This window comes from Rhinatrema bivittatum, chromosome 4 (assembly GCF_901001135.1).
Source record: "Rhinatrema bivittatum chromosome 4, aRhiBiv1.1, whole genome shotgun sequence".
Lineage (NCBI taxonomy): Eukaryota > Metazoa > Chordata > Amphibia > Gymnophiona > Rhinatrematidae > Rhinatrema > Rhinatrema bivittatum.
This window is the reverse complement of record NC_042618.1, coordinates 1,128,264-1,144,997: the sequence shown is the minus strand read 5'-3', so window position 1 is coordinate 1,144,997 and position 16,734 is coordinate 1,128,264. Positions and strand designations below refer to the sequence as shown.

Below are 16,734 nucleotides of genomic sequence, written 5' to 3'. Positions count from 1 at the left end.
GCAGGGAGGTGCAAATCTACAGCTTCAGGCAGAGGTGTCCTTAACTCCCCCCCCCCCCCCCCGCCCCGTACAGCTTATTCACACTCAGAGAATCCACTGTGGTGAAAAGGGGTGGGCGGGGGGGGGGGGGGGCAGGTAACTCCTGCTGTGCCCTGCAGTTTCAGGTAGTTAGGACTGAACAGGGGTCTAAAGCAGGGGTCTGCATCCTCTCTAAACTGAACAGCCCTTTCATGGGTTTCTTCTTTCTACTAAACTGGGACACCACGCATGTAAATAGCCTCCAACCTCTTCCACCCCCAGAAAATTGTGTAATAATTCAAAACCCTGCAAAAAATGTACTCAGAGCCTGCCATACCCTAACACACTAACTGCCAGACTCCCACAGCAACAACCTTAACCCATGAAAAGGCAGCTCTGCAAAAATTACACCAGGACCTAAAACCCCAATACACCTCCTGTCAGGGAACCAGAACAGGTCAGGCTGCTGAAGCCCCTTACACTAGCAGAATCCTCTTGCACGTTGGGGTTCTTCTCCCCCTCCTGCCCCTGAGACCGTGTGTTCGGTGGCGGCGCGTAACAAAGGAGAGTCCAGCGCACTTCCTTTTGAGTCTGCACTTTCACAGCAGCAGTGCAGCAGGCAGAGCCTGCTTGCTCACAGTTTTAGGTCTCCGTGACCCCCAGCCCCGGGGAGGCTAAGTGGCTGCTCCACAGCAGCCTGGCTGATCTCTAACAGATACTGCGGGCCTCACCTGACCACATCTGCCACTCCTGGTCTTCTTACTGGCTGGGCCTCCCAGCCTCTTCACTGGGGGTGTTCCCTGCCCCCCCCCCCCCAGTATGGGTTCACTTATCTAGGTGCAGGGATCTCTCCTCTAGAGTCCCAGCCACCTTCCTAGACAGCGTCAGGCTCTCCTGCCTCTAACTAGCATTAACGGCTTCTAACTAAACTAACAATACAGCAACCTGAAGAACACACTCATGGTTTCATGTCCTTCTCTCTTGGTTCCTTAGGTCTCTCTGCTGTTCACACCCGCCCAACAGGCTCTCCTCTCCTCCCACTGGCTGTCTCCCCTGTCCTGTATCTCAAATGCACCCACAGGCAGGGAGCTAAAGGGCAAACTTGAGGAGCTAGGGGTCCTGCTCTGTGCTTGCAGCATGGGAAGCAACAAGAAGCAGGGGAGGGGTAGGACAGCACAGAAGCAGCAGCAGTGCCTGCAAAGTGGCAGGGCATATGTGCAACTGTCCAGGTTTACAATCCCTCACCTCAGTCACACCTGCAGAACACAGACAGACCCTCACCAAATGCAGAATAGAGACCCTGAAGTATAAATAGAAACGTGCAGGCAAAAACTGAACTAGAAACCGCAATAAGCCAGACTCTGTATGCAGTGCAACAGTGCAAAAACAGAAACATCACCATTCCTCAAAAAACAATGAAATCAGGAAATATAAAATATCAATCATAATAGTAAAGCCACACTAACAGAAAGAATAAATGTTTCAAATTAGCTGACAAACAGAATAATATTTAATAATTTAAAACTCATAAAAATTAAAAAAAATTCCCAAACACCAATAAAATATTTCAAAACAGCAGACACATCAAACACCACAAAATAATTAAAAGCTCTGGAATTTGTTGCCAGAGGATGTGGTTAGTGCAGTTAGTGTAGCTGGGTTCAAAAAAGGTTTGGATAAGTTCTTGGAGGAGAAGTCCATTAACGGCTATTAATCAAGTTTACTTAGGGAATAGCCACTGCTATTAATTGCATCAGTAGCATGGGATCTTCTTAGTGTTTGGGTAATTGCCAGGTTCTTGTGGCCTGGATTGGCCACTGTTGGAAACAGGATGCTGGGCTTGATGGACCCTTGGTCTGACCCAGTATGGCATTTTCTTATGTTCTTATGTTCTCATAAAGCTAAAAATCCCCCTGCTCTCCATACCTGGGAACTTTTGATGTCCAGTCACCCTGAGATTGTAATGGATTAATGGAGAGGGAGGGTCCACACACACTTTATCCACACACATTCTATAAAACATACATTTATTTTCTCAGTCTGTCACACACACACACACATATTCTTTCACACACACATTTAGGCTCCCTCACTCCCATACGCTCTCGCTCTCTCTCTCTCTCTCTCTCTCTCACACACACACACACACACACATACACCCACTCTTACTAGCATCTCCACACACACACACATACACCCTCACTCCCACAGGCTCTCTCTTACATGCACACACACACACACACACTCTCTCTCTCATTCCCACAGCTTCCTTCACACACACAAACACACTCACTCCCACAGGTGTTCTTAAAAATAAGTTATCCTTGTATGTGCCAAGTAGATCATTACAATTTCAAGGTGCTAGGTTCTTAAGCAAATCTTCGTTAAGTATGGGTAAGCTTACTCAAACTTTTTCTTTTGTGGCACCTTTGATTTGGAATAGCCTACCTGTTCAGCTCAGAGAAAAGGTTAAATATTATTATATATAAAGGCATATGGTTAAGAGGAAGGTGACATTTTGACAAGTATGTAATATGTTGTGATTTTAATTGTTGTTTTAACTGTAATCTTAATGTTAATTTGAGTGCTTTATTGTAATCCACCTTGTACAAATATTTAATTTGGAAGATGCATAATATAAATATTTTAAATAAATAAATATGCTCTCTCTCTCACACACACACTCACAGGCTCTCTCACACATACACACACAGTCATTCCCACAGGCTCCCTCACACACACACACACACACACACACACTCACAGGCTCTCTCACACATACACACACAGTCATTCCCACAGGCTCTCTCACACACACACACACACACACACACACACACACAGAGTCATTCTCACAGGCTCCCTCACACACACATGCTCTCTTCATGGCCTGACAGCCGCTGAAGAAATGGAGACTCAGGGCATTGAGAAGGAGACTTGGGCCACGTGCCCTGTGGATCCAGCGCTAACCATGCCCCTGGGCCCATGCGACTCTCAGAAGCTTATTCTAAGTAGCATGGGAGCAGCAGGGAAGCACAAGAAGAGAAGCATGCAGGTTGCCGACCCTTGCCCTAAAGTTAGTCTTGGACTGCAATGTTGAATCATTCTGAATTACAGTTGGGTCAGGAAGCCAGCGCCTTGGGCTTCTTTTATATGCACAGCACTAACCGCTGAGGTGGGAACTAGTTCAGAAGTCATGTGTGGCCTACCTGGAGAGGCGCGTTGTAAATATGAACATAAAAATATTCTTAGTCTTGGCTGGGAGTACGAGGAACCTGCCCCAGTTCTACAGGACAGTCTCTCCTGAAGCTCCCCAGGCACTGACTTCTTACAGTGACATTTCTCTAAAACGTATTAACCAAAATAAACCTTTCTTATCTTATAAGATAAGACTTGCCTTACAGGGTCAGACCAAAGGTCCATCAAGCCCAGCATCCTGTTTCCAACAGTGGCCAATCCAGGTCACAGGTACCTGGCAGGATCCCACAGGGTAGAGAGATTCCCTGCTATTTATCCCAAGAATAAGCAGGGGATTTCTGTAACTCCACCTTAATAATGGTCAATGGACTTTCCAGGAATTTGCCCAAACCTTTTTTAAACACAGCTAGACTAATAACTTTCACCACACCTTCTGGCAATGAATTCCAGAGTTTAATTAAGCGTTGAGTAAAAAAATATTTTCTCGTATTAGTTTTAAATGTATTACTCAGTAACTTCATTGTGTGTCCCCTGGTCTTTGTACTTTTCAAAAGAATAAACAACTGATTAACGTTTACTCGTTCCGTTCCATTCCACTCATTATTTTATAAACCTCTATCATATCTCCCCTCACTGTCTCTTCCCTAAGCTGAAGAGTCCTAACCTCTTTAGCCTTTCCTCACAGAGGAATTGTTCCATCCCCTTTATCATCTTGGCTGTTTGCAAATTAAAGAGCTGACGTAATAAGCTGTGCGGTAATACTGTGCCCTGAAATTCTTAATGTACACCCTGAAAAAACTCCTTATTTAGTAAGCTGATGTTATGCTAATACATTGGGAATCAAAAAAGGCTCGTTTACCAGGAAATGTGTGTAAAAAATGCATGATTTATGCACAGAAGAAATGTTTATTTATTTATTTATTTATTTAAATTCTTTTCTATACCGTCGCTAAGTTATAAACCATCGCAACGGTTTACATGTAGGCACATAAATTAATGTAGGTGGATGCGTACTATAGTACATTCTAACAGGTGCCAAATAGGTTCAGTTACAATATATCATAAAGACAATTGATTGTTTAGTGATGTCGGTGCTGACCATGTGTACTATTCACAGGTAAAAGTCACAGTCTCTGTGCTTTACTATTATGTTAGTTGTGAAATAGAGTTATTAGTATTCTCATGCACATTCTTAGAATAGTGCTGTGCGCCGGTGCTCTTCTGCCTATTCCTGTATATTTTCATTCTCCAGTCTCTTTATAAAATGCTTGCTTAAAAAGCCATGTTTTTAAACTTTTCCTAAATGTTTTGAGATCTCTTTGCAATCTGATCTCTAGGGGCATTGAGTTCCAAAGTGCGGGGCCTGCTAAAGATAAGACCCTTTCTCTCACTTGTGTTAGTCTCACTGTCTTTACTGAGGGAATGGTTAAGAGAGCTTTATTTGCCGATCGGAGGTTTCTGTGTGGGACGTGCACTCGCAATGCTGTGTTTAGCTAGTCCGATTTTTCATCATGTATTAGTTTATGTATGATACATAGGGCTTTGTATTTTATTCTGTGTTCAATAGGTAGCCAATGTAATTCTGCCAGGGTTTCAGTTATATGGTCCCTCCTCCTTTTTCCGGTTAGTATTCTGGCTGCTGTGTTTTGTAGTATTTGAAGTGGCCTTAATGTTGTATTCAGGAGTCCTAGTAAAAGGGCATTACAGTAGTCCGTGCTGGAGAAAACTAGTGCCTGCAGTACTGTTCTGAAATCAGCTAGTGTTAGTAGTGGTTTTAGTTTTCTGAGGATCATGAGTTTTGCATAGCCTTCTTTTACTTTCAGTGATATGTGCTGTTTTAGATTGATTTCTGGGTCCATTATTATTCCAAGGTTCTGTACTTTTTCAGCTAGTTCAATTTTCTGGTTGTTTATGGTAATATTGGAGTTTGAATGATTCTGTTTTTTCAATGTTAATCACGAGTTCCATTCGGTTTAGCAGTTGTTTTATAATGTCTAGATACATGTTAGCTAGGTTTAACGTTTTCTCTAATGTGTCATCGATTGGAAGAATTAGTTGAATATCGTCTGCATAAATGTAATATATGATTCCCAGTCCTGCTAGCAGATGGAATAAGGGCAGCATATATATGTTAAAGAGGGTTGCAGACAGGGCTGATCCCTGCGGTACTCCTGTTTCGAGATTGACTTTTTCTGATAATAGGTTGTTGATTTGAACTTGAAAGAACCTATTATTTAGATATGAATTGAACCAGTTTATTGTTTTGCTGTGTAATCCAATTTCTTCTAGTCTTTTTAGTAGTATTTTATGGTTTACTGTATCGAAGGCTGATGATAAGTCTAGCATTATTAGAATGTAATGTTTACCGCTATCAAAACCTCTTAAAATGTTATCTGGTAGTGAGAGAATTAGTGTCTAAGTGCTGTAGTGTTTGCGAAATCCATGTTGAGATGGATACAGTATGTTATCATCTAGGTGTTCCGCTAGCTGTTTCTGTACAGTTTTTTCTATTAATTTGGCTATTAAGGGAAGATTTGAGACTGGTCGGTAGTTATTCAGGATCGGGGGGGGGGGGGAGTCGCTGTTTTTTTTCTTTATGATTGGTTTTATAATTGCCCCTTTTAGTATATCTGGCATTGTTCCTTCTTTTAGGGATAGGTTTATGATCTTAGCTAATGTTGGGGAGACTGTGTTGGCTGCTTTTTTTATGTCAAATGTTGGTATTGAGTCGATATTGTGTGGAGCCGGGTTTAGGTTTTTTAGCATGGATTCTACTTCCAGCTCTGATATCTCGATAAATGAAAACCATTGGTTAACGTCTCTTTTTTGCATTTTAATTTCTTGTTTGGTGGTGTTTGGAAGCTTGGTTTCCTGCGTGCGAATCCAAAGTAACTCACATTGTGCTCTTTACTGTGCTGGGCCCAGTATTTGGGATTTGGATAGTAACATAGTAATGACGGCAGATAAAGACCACATGGTCTATCCAGTCTGCCCAGTAATTTGCTTATGGGAGTAACTGCTGCTTCACGCAGGCTACCTTCATGTCTCTTTTTTTTTTTTAACTTTATTTTATTGAAAATTAAATTTAATTCGAATACCAACGTAAGGATACATTATAGTTACAAAAAAAGGAGAAAAGTAATAAAAAGCAAAACCAAATATTGAGTATCCTCATTATGTATCGCAATATAACGGCGGAGGGGTAATAGAAAATGGTCCTAGGGCAGAACCATATTTTTTAAAGGAAACATTACAAGCAACCTTCTGTAATAGAAGAGGGAGGCACACCGAGTCGGGAGTCGCTGAAGTCTCTCAGGTGCGTGGGGGTCAAAGAAATTATAGCGCACTGAATTCAAAATTACCAGGATGTCTAACAATACAAGAAACCCCAATGAAATAATGTCAGGACGCATGGACAGGAAGCGCGCCCATCCACCGCTCCCGGGCACGCGATGCACGAGGCGAATGAGCCGGCTAGGGGAAACCGTGCGTCCCTAGTGCCTCCTCAGCATCGGGCACCCAGGAGACGTGGCTGCCAGCGGGTTCGGGAAACGGACGCTCAGTTGTAGGAGCGTCCGTTTTCCTAACCTGACCGCCGTCAAGACAAATTTTCCTTTCACGTGACCGATTTCTGTGGTTCCTCCGACTTAATATCGCCAGCTCCGGGGCCGGTGTTAATTTTTGAGGGTTAAAATGTGCGCGTTGGGCGCACGGTTATTTTTTTTATTACATCGGGGGGTACTAGCTAACAGCCTCATCAACGTGGCATTTACATGTGATGAGCGCTGGTTTGGTCGCGCTGATCTCCCTCATTGCATCGGGGGTTTTGGACGCGCGTCCGCTGGCCTGAGCGCACGGTACGGCATCGGCCTGTATGGATTGGGAGCTGCGGCCGCGGAGGAGCCGTGGGAACTGAGCTCACGCCACAGACCTTTACCTTACCCTGCAAACTTGTACAGAGGGGAGGGCAGAGGTGCGCCTTCATGGCCTCACTCGTGCCTCTGCACCCTCTTTCTCTCTTAGTTTTAAAATCTGGAAGGGGGACTGGTGCAGTGTGCAGTGCTTCCCTGGCTCTTTCGACCATCTGTGTAGATATCCCAAAGTGGACACACAGTCTGAATTTATTTTTATGGTCATTCAGTGCCTGTTAAGTCCCAGGCCAGAAACCTAGGGAGAAATAGTTGCTGCATCTTTCTCAACGCGCCCTCACATTAAAGGCTTGGGATCAGCAGCATTCCTGCAATGAAGGATGCTGCGCAGGCTGAAACCTTTGTTAAGAGCAGAGGATTTTCGCTCTGTGCCACAAGCACCAATTTCTGCATCCAGTGATTACTGTAACTCTCTTTTGCTAGACCTGTCCCCTAATGCCCCGTGGGGGCTTCAACCTTTACAGAACGCGGCCTCCTGCTGGGCTCTTTCTGGAGCTTCGAGATCTGAACACGTTATCACCCACAGCAAGGAGAGCTAAACTCAAAGTACTGTCCTTAATACTCAAGACAGTTTAACAAATCTGAAAATCCTCGGTTTACTGCAGTTTTAAGAATTCTCTTCGTTCTGCCAGTAAAGGTTTATTGGAAATTGCCTCACCGGAGCTCGCTCACTTAAGTGAGAGAAGGGATCGGGCCCAGCCCCCTGGAATTCTCTTAACATTACTCACTGATATGAAACCATTTAAAGAGCAGCTGAAGACAGGTTTTTTTCCATGATGCTTTCACTTAAGACCCATTCACCCTGGTATTTGACCCCCACATAATTTTCCTCTCCTGCTCTGGATTAGTTGGTTTTTTGGGGTTTTTTTGTAGGCTGGTGGTATCAGTTTGTTGCTATTATTTGTCCTTGGGAGAGCGCGGGAAATAAATTTGGCAAATTACAGAGATAACTGTGAGGCGTCTCTATATCCCTACTGCCTGCTCTGCCGAGGCTGGTGAGCCACCCAGCAACTTGGCTGTAGACCATTTACTGCGCCATCTAGTGGTGGCTCACTGGTACTGCACACTAGAAATTCTGGGGCTCCCTCACCCAAAAATCTCTTCCCGAGCCACTTTAAATGATAAGGTCACACGAGGAAGCATGTATCTCCATAACGCAGGTCATGACATCACGGTCATAGCGGGGGACATACCACAATGGGTGGTGCCTGAAGTTTAGGAGAATGAAGAAATTCAAGGGCAGAGAAAGTTCTGGGCTCAAGAGAGGGAACGGGGCTCGAGGCAGGATTCTGGGTGAGATTTCTCATGAGGGGGAATAGTTCCCATACTTCTTGCCCTTCTGAAATGTATTCTCATCACTTTTTTCAGAAGAAGGAAATTGTTCTCCCACTTAGGGAGTTCAACCTAGATTCCCTGGAGCAGCTTGAGACAACGGAGGCCCCTGCATACTTGTGAAGTGCTTATCTGACTATCTGGATTTAGTTGATGGATATTACGCAAAGGAAATGTGCATTAAACCAGCTCATTTCAATTCAGCAAGTTTCTCAGTAAAGTCTTATTTTTTTGAACAATTCCACCTGTTGCAGGTGTCTTTATTTACAAGCCATAAGAGAGAGCCCCTAGCCCTAATGGCCCTGAAGAAATCTTCCCCCTGCTGCAGGAACCCCAGGGCAATCCATGGGTTGCAAGAGGGTCCGGCATTTCTCAGGTGTGGGAAGGGTAGCTAACCCCCTCCGAGAGCTCTTCTCAGCTTTTATTGTGCCCTAGTTTGTGCTGCCCAGTCAGGATCCCTTATAGCCACAGGTCTCTTGTTTAATGAAGGGAGAACGCTCAGCATGCACCTGAAGCTGGGTGTCTACTTACTGGAAATGTTTAATGACGAGGGAGGGGTCGGAGATCTCCTTTGGGATTCCAGTGATCATTAGAGTCCGAGCAACCTGCCAATGAGGAAGGAGAGGGTGAGGTCAGACCAGGGACAAGAGATCATGGGAAAGATTACAGGGCTGTAGCAGAGGTCACAGATTAATGCAGGGGATCATGGAAAAGGTTACTGGGGCTCTATCAGAGGTCACACACTGATGCAGGGGATCATGGGAAAGGTTACTGGGGCTCTATCAGAGGTCACACACTGACACACGGGATCATGAGAAAGGTTACTGGGCTCTAGCAGAGGTCATAGATTAATGCAGGGGATCTATTTCAGATCACACTGACACAGGGAATCATGGAAAATGTTACTGGGGTTCCATCAGAGGTCACACACTGATGCAGGGGATCACAGGAAAGGTTACTGGGGCTCTAGCAGAGGTCACACACTGATGCTGGGGATCACAGGAAAGGTTACTGGGATCTAGCAGAGGTCACATACTGACACGGGGGATCATGGGAAAGGTTACTGGGGCTCTAGCAAATATCACACACTGTTGCAGGGGATCCTGGGAAAGGTTACAGGGCTCTAGCAGAAGTCATAGATTAAGGCAGGGGATCATGGGAAAGTTTGCTGTGCTCTAGCAGAGGTCACTCACTGACACAGGATTGACAATAAGGTTACTGGGCTCTAGCAGAGGTTACACTGATGCATGGGATCATGGAAACGTTTACTGGGGCTCTAGCAGAGGTCACACACTGATGCAGGGGATCATGGGAAAGGTAACTGGGGCTCTAGCAGAGGTTACACTGATGCAGAGGATCATGGGAAAGGTTACTGGGGCTATAGCAGAAGTCACAGTGACACAGAGGATCATGGGAAAGGTTACTGGGGCTACAACTGAAATCACACTGATGCAGAGGATCATGGGAAAGGTTACTGGAGCTATAGCAGAAGTTACTCTGATGCAAGGGATCATGGAAAAGATTACTGGGCTCTAGTAGAAGTCACACACTGACGCAGGTGATCATGGGTAAGGTTACTAGAGCTCTTCTGGCAGAGGTCATGGGAAAATTATTGGGGCTCTAGCAGAGGTCACACTGATGCAAGGGATCATGGGGAAAGATTACTGGAGCTCTAGAAGAGGTCACACACTGATGCAGGGGATTATGGAAAAGGTTACTGTGCGATAGCAGAGGTCATAATGACGCTGGGGATCATGGGAAAGATTACAGGGGCTCCTCTAGCAGAGGTCACACTGATGCAAGGAATCAAGGGAAAAATTATTGGGGCTATAGCAGAAGTTCACTGATGCAGGGTATCATGGTAAAGGTTACTGGGGCTACAGCAGAAGTCACACTAATGCAGAAGTTCATGGGAAAGGTTACTTGGGCTATAGCAGAAGTCACACTGACGCGGTTACACAGAGGATCATGGGAAAGGTTACTGGGGCTATAGCAGAAGTCACACTGACACAGAGGATCATGGGAAAGGTTACTGGGGCTATAGCAGAAGTCACACTGATGCAGAGGATCATGAGAAAGGTTACTGGGGCTATAGCAGAAGTCACACTGACGCAGAGGATCATGGGAAAGGTTACTGGGGCTATAATAGAAATCACAGTGATGCAGAGGATCAATGGAAAGGTTACTGGGGCTATAGCAGAAGTTACACTGGCACAAAGGATCATGGGAAAGGTTACTGGGGCTATAGCAGAAGTTACACTGACACAAAGGATCATGGGAAAGGTTACTGGGGCTATAGCAGAAGTCAGACTGACACAGAGGATCATGGGAAAGGTTACTGGGGCTATAGCAGAAATCACAGTGACGCAGAGGATCATGGGAAAGGTTACTGGGGCTATAACAGAAATCACAGTGATGCAGAGGATCATGGGAAAGGTTACTGGGGCTATAGCAGAAGTTACACTGACACAGAGGATCATGGGAAAGGTTACTGTGGCTATAACAGAAATCACAGTGATGCAGAGGATCATGGGAAAGGTTACTGGGGCTATAGCAGAAGTCACACTGACGCAAGGGGTCATGGGAAAGCAAAGTAATCTTTACTTTATAATTCAGAAGAATCATTTTAGGGCCTGATTTTAAAAACCATTTACATGCTTAAAACTGGGTTAACATGTGTAAATGTACTTTATCATTGTAAGATGGCTTTTGAAAATTGTAACCGTACATTCCACTGAATTGTCTATAGATTATATACGTGTGAGTGCATTTTACGTGCGGAAATTGCTATGATAGTAGTTACATTTACAAGTGTAAATCCTTTTAAATTCACCTTTTACTGATTCATATTTCTGCAAAATACAAGACTAGCCTGGCTGCCCCCTCCCATCCCTGAGCTCTCCACAATGCTGGTTCAGACTGGAATACACCTACAAAGCCCTTAGATTTACAGATTAGAAGAAACATTTCAAAGCCAGTTTAATCACTCTTTGGTTGCTTAAATTGCCTTGTTTGAATCTTGCCCTCTGCCCGAGTTTCCTTGTGTTTAGGTCCGGGAGTGGCTGTGGGATTTCCAGACCTACCTGCTTTGTTTTACCCCCTCAGACATCTAAAAACATGACAGCAGAAAAAGACTGTGTGGCCTGTCTAGTCTGCCCACCCACCCAACTAGTTTAGCTTTTTATTAACTCCCTCAGAGATGCCCTGTATTTATTCCAGGCGTTCTTGAATTCAGACACTGTTTTTGTCTCCACCACTTCCACTGGGTGATTGTTCCACACATCCACCACCCTCTCTGTAAAGAAATATTTCCTAAGATTACTCTTGATTCTTCCTCTTTCACCCTCATCCCATGAACCCTCGAACCTCCTTTCCTTTCAATGAGGCTAACCTCCTGGGCATGGAAAGTTTGGTATAGTGACAGTGAGCTCCTGTGCTGTGGCAAGGCTGATGCAGCCTAATAAGCAAACCTATTAGGCCTCCACCGACAACTGCAAACATGCCCTGGTCTGGGACAAGCTGGAGCTTCGCCAAAACCAGCCTCATTCCCTGCAGATTGAGTCCTTGGATGGAGGCAGGGTCCAAACAGAACAGTGCTCCTGGTTGGAGAGGCCCCAGTGGGTAATTTGTAATCTACAACAGGCTGATGGAGTTGGATCCAGGGCAACCTATGAATGACAAGGTTGACCACTCTGGAAAGTACGTAGAACTCACTATTTTCCTGATGAAGACCAGTCTGCATGGTGATGGGCAAGATGACCTGCATCACGCACCCAAGCACAGGCTTGCCGTAAATTGAAGAGATGGCATGGGCTATGGTCAAGGTGGTAGTGAGCCAGCCATACTGGCACAGCAATGACTTCTGGATGAAATTGCCCCAACTTCGGAATCTGGTAAAGCCTCGGTTTTAACAGTGGTCTCCCCAAAGGTGAGGCACAGGGGTACCACCAGCTGCAGAGAAAGGACTAGGTGGCTCAGAGCTGTCTTCTTGACCAAGCCCAAGTTCAGAGGTTTTCCCAACTTCTCAGGCAGTGAGATTAGGGAAATGCTCTGTGCAGTGCAGTAGAGGCAGAGGTTATGCTGTTTCTGCCTTTGTTTTGCTTCATCAGAGAATTGAGACCTACCCAGCTGCAAGGGGTGCGAGGTGGGTTTCAGGGGGTGCTGGAACTCAGAAGCCAATCGGATGGGTCGGTGAGATGACTTCTGCTGGGCTTCTCCTGGAACCTTAAATCCCCACAGATGGCCAGGGCAATGAGTGCTTCCAGAGAGGGTGGGCGGGCTCGTCCATTATTCTCTCAGCTAGCCCTCGCCAGAAGATGGCCGTCTGGCTGCCTTCACCCCAGCCCAGCTCAGAGACCAGGTGCGAAATTCTGATTACTTGCCCACAGTGCGAGTGCCTTGGCAGATACATAGCAACTCCGTGGCTGCGGACAAGACACAACCAGGCTTGTGAAAAATCAGGCGAAACTGTTGTACAAAGTTGTCGAAGTTCCCAAGGAGTGTGTCATAAGAACATGCCATACTGGGTCAGACCAACGGTCGATCAAGCCCAGCATCCTGCTTCCAACAGAGGCCAATCCAGGACACAAGTACCTGGCAGGATCCCAAGGGGTAGAGAGATTCCCTGCTATTTATCCCAGGGATAAGCAAGGGATTTCTGCAACTCCACCTTAATAATTATTAATGGACTTTCCAGGAATTTGCCCAAACCTTTTTTAAACACAGCTACAGTAATAGCTTTCACCACATCTTCTGGCAATGAATTCCAGAGCTTAATTAATCATTGAATAAAAAATTATTTCCTCTTATTAGTTTTAAATGTATTACTCACTAACTTCGTGTGTCCCCTGGCCTTTGTACTTTGAGAGAAAGCAACTGATTCACAATTATTTATTTATTTATTTATTTATTTAATTCTTTTATATACCGACCTTCATGACAGGTGTCATATCAAATTTACTTGTTCCACTGCACTCATGATTTTATAGATCTCTATCATATCCCCCCTCACTGTCTCTTCTCCAGGCTGAAGAGTCCTAACCTCTTTAGCCTTTCCTCATAGGGGAATTGTTTCATCCCCTTTATCATCTTGGTCGCCCTTCTCTGTACCTTTTCTAATTCTGCTTTATCTTTCTTTGAGATGTGGTGACCAGAACTGCACACAATACTCAAGCAGGCCGATGCAATATTTGTGCGCATTAAAGGGACACTCATGATTGAGCGCCCGTTCTTTTAATGCACACCGATCCACCTCTCTGGAGCGCCCAGTATTTTTTGCTTTTCTGTATACTTTTTGAGTTCCTCAAGACTTAATGCCAGATCCAGAGCTGGCGTTAATTTTTGAGAGAAGAGACGGCTGAGAGGGAATATGATAGAGGTCTTTAAAATCATGAGAGGTCTTGAACGAAGAGATGTGAATCGGTTATTTACACTTTCAGATAATAGAAGGACTAGGGGGCACTCCATGAAGTTAGCATGTAGCACATTTAAGACTAATCAGAAGAAATAATTTTTTATTCACTCAATAAAGCTCTGGAATTTGTTGCCAGAGGATGTGGTTAGTGCAGTTAGTGTAGCTGGGTTTAAAATGTTTGGCTAAGTTCTTGGAGGAGAAGTCCATTAACGGCTATTAATCAATTTTACTTAGGGAATAGCCACTGCTATTAATTGCATCAGTAGCATGGGTTCTTCTTAGTGTTTGGGTAATTGCCAGGTTCTTGTGGCCTGGATTGGCGACTGTTGGAAACAGGTGCTTGGCTTGATGGATCCTTGGTCTGACTCAGCATGGCAATTTCTTATGTTCGAAGAGTAAAAATGTGTGCCTGGTGCACAATTTTTAAATAACCATGCACAACATGGTTATTTATATTTTATTGTTTGATATTTAATGATGTATGCATATTATCTTTAAAACCCATGTTTCTGTAAAGCCTGTTGCTGTTAAATGTTTTACTGTTTTTTAAACTGTTACATGTAAAGCCTGTTGCTAATTTATTGTTTCACTGTAAACCACGGTATAAAAGAATCTATAAATCTATAAATAAAATATAAATAAAATTTTGTTTTGCATGGAGGGGGAATCGATAATAGCCTCATCAACATGTATTTGTATGTGATGAGTGCTATTACCTGTGCATGCGATTGGACGTGTATAACCCCCGTTTTGCATCAGGGGATATGGATGCACGTCCATTCGTGGGTTAAACTATGCGCTGTAGCCAGCGCATGGTATAGCATCGGCCTGCAGATGAGGTTGTACCATGGAGTGATACAGAGGCATTATGATATTCTCTGTTTTATTCTACATTCCTTTCCTAATAATCCCCAGCTTTCTGTGTGTGTATGATATATGAACACAAGATGAGGATGCACCATGGAGTGATACAGAGACATTATGATATTCTCTGTTTTATTCTCCATTCCTTCCCTAATAATCCCCAGCATTCTGTTTGTGTATGATATATGAACACAAGATGAGGTCGCACCATGGAGTGATACAGAGACATTATGATATTCTCTGTTTTATTCTCCATTCCTTCCCTAATAATCCCCAGCATTCTGTTTGTGTATGATATATGAACACAAGATGAGGTCGCACCATGGAGTGATACAGAGACATTATGATATTCTCTGTTTTATTCTCCATTCCTTTCCTAATAATCCCCAGCATTCTGTTTGTGTATGATATATGAACACAAGATGAGGATGCACCATGGAGTGATACAGAGACATTATGACATTATCTGTTTTATTCTCCATTCCTTTCCTAATAATCCCCAGCATTCTGTTTGTGTATGATATATGAACACAAGATGAGGATGCACCATGGAGTGATACAGAGGCATTATGATATTCTCTGTTTTATTCTCCACTCCTTCCCTAATAATCCCCAGCATTCTGTTTGTGTATGATATATGAACACAAGATGAGGATGCACCATGGAGTGATACAGAGGCATTATGATATTCTCTGTTTTATTCTCCATTCCTTTCCTAATAATCCCCAGCATTCTGTTTGTGTATGATATATGAACACAAGATGAGGATGCACCATGGAGTGATACAGAGACATTATGATATTCTCTGTTTTATTCTCCATTCCTTTCCTAATAATCCCCAGAATTCTGTTTGTGTATGATATATGAACACAAGATGAGGATGCACCATGGAGTGATACAGAGGCATTAGGATATTCTCTGTTTTATTCTCCATTCCTTTCCTAATAATCCCCAGCATTCTGTTTGTGTATGATATATGAACACAAGATGAGGATGCACCATGGAGTGATACAGAGGCATTATGATATCCTCTGTTTTATTCTCCATTCCTTTCCTAATAATCCCCAGCATTCTGTTTGTGTATGATATATGAACACAAGATGAGGATGCACCATGGAGTGATACAGAGGCATTATGATATTCTCTGTTTTATTCTACATTCCTTTCCTAATAATCCCCAGCTTTCTGTGTGTGTATGATATATGAACACAAGATGAGGATGCACCATGGAGTGATACAGAGGCATTATGATATCCTCTGTTTTATTCTCCATTCCTTTCCTAATAATCCCCAGCATTCTGTTTGTGTATGATATATGAACACAAGATGAGGATGCACCATGGAGTGATACAGAGGCATTATGATATTCTCTGTTTTATTCTCCATTCCTTCCCTAATAATCCCCAGCATTCTGTTTGTGTATGATATATGAACACAAGATAAGGATGCACCATGGAGTGATACAGAGACATTATGATATTCTCTGTTTTATTCTCCATTCCTTTCCTAATAATCCCTGGCATTCTGTTTGTGTATGATATATGAACACAAGATGAGGATGCACCATGGAGTGATACAGAGACATTATGATATTCTCTGTTTTATTCTCCATTCCTTTCCTAATAATCCCCAGCATTCTGTTTGTGTATGATATATGAACACAAGATGTGGATGCACCATGGAGTGATACAGAGACATTATGATATTCTCTGTTTTATTCTCCATTCCTTTCCTAATAATCCCCAGCATTCTGTTTGTGTATGATATATGAACACAAGATGAGGATGCACCATGGAGTGATACAGAGGCATTATGATATTCTCTGTTTTATTCTCCATTCCTTTCCTAATAATCCCTGGCATTCTGTTTGTGTATGATATATGAACACAAGATGAGGTCGCACCATGGAGAGATACAGAGGCATTATGATATTCTCTGTTTTATTCTCCATTCCTTTCCTAATAATCCCCAGCATTCTGT

General features: G+C 43.7%; 1 protein-coding gene across 1 annotated transcript in view; it reads right to left on the bottom strand.

The window, feature by feature from the left end:
- The window catches only part of TMEM63C (transmembrane protein 63C), a 210,289-nt gene that overhangs the window by 82,092 nt on the left and 111,463 nt on the right, over positions 1–16,734 (bottom strand). The window contains 1 exon segment of the mRNA XM_029597634.1: positions 9,009–9,082. Within this exon segment, the coding sequence (XP_029453494.1) occupies positions 9,009–9,082 (74 nt within the window).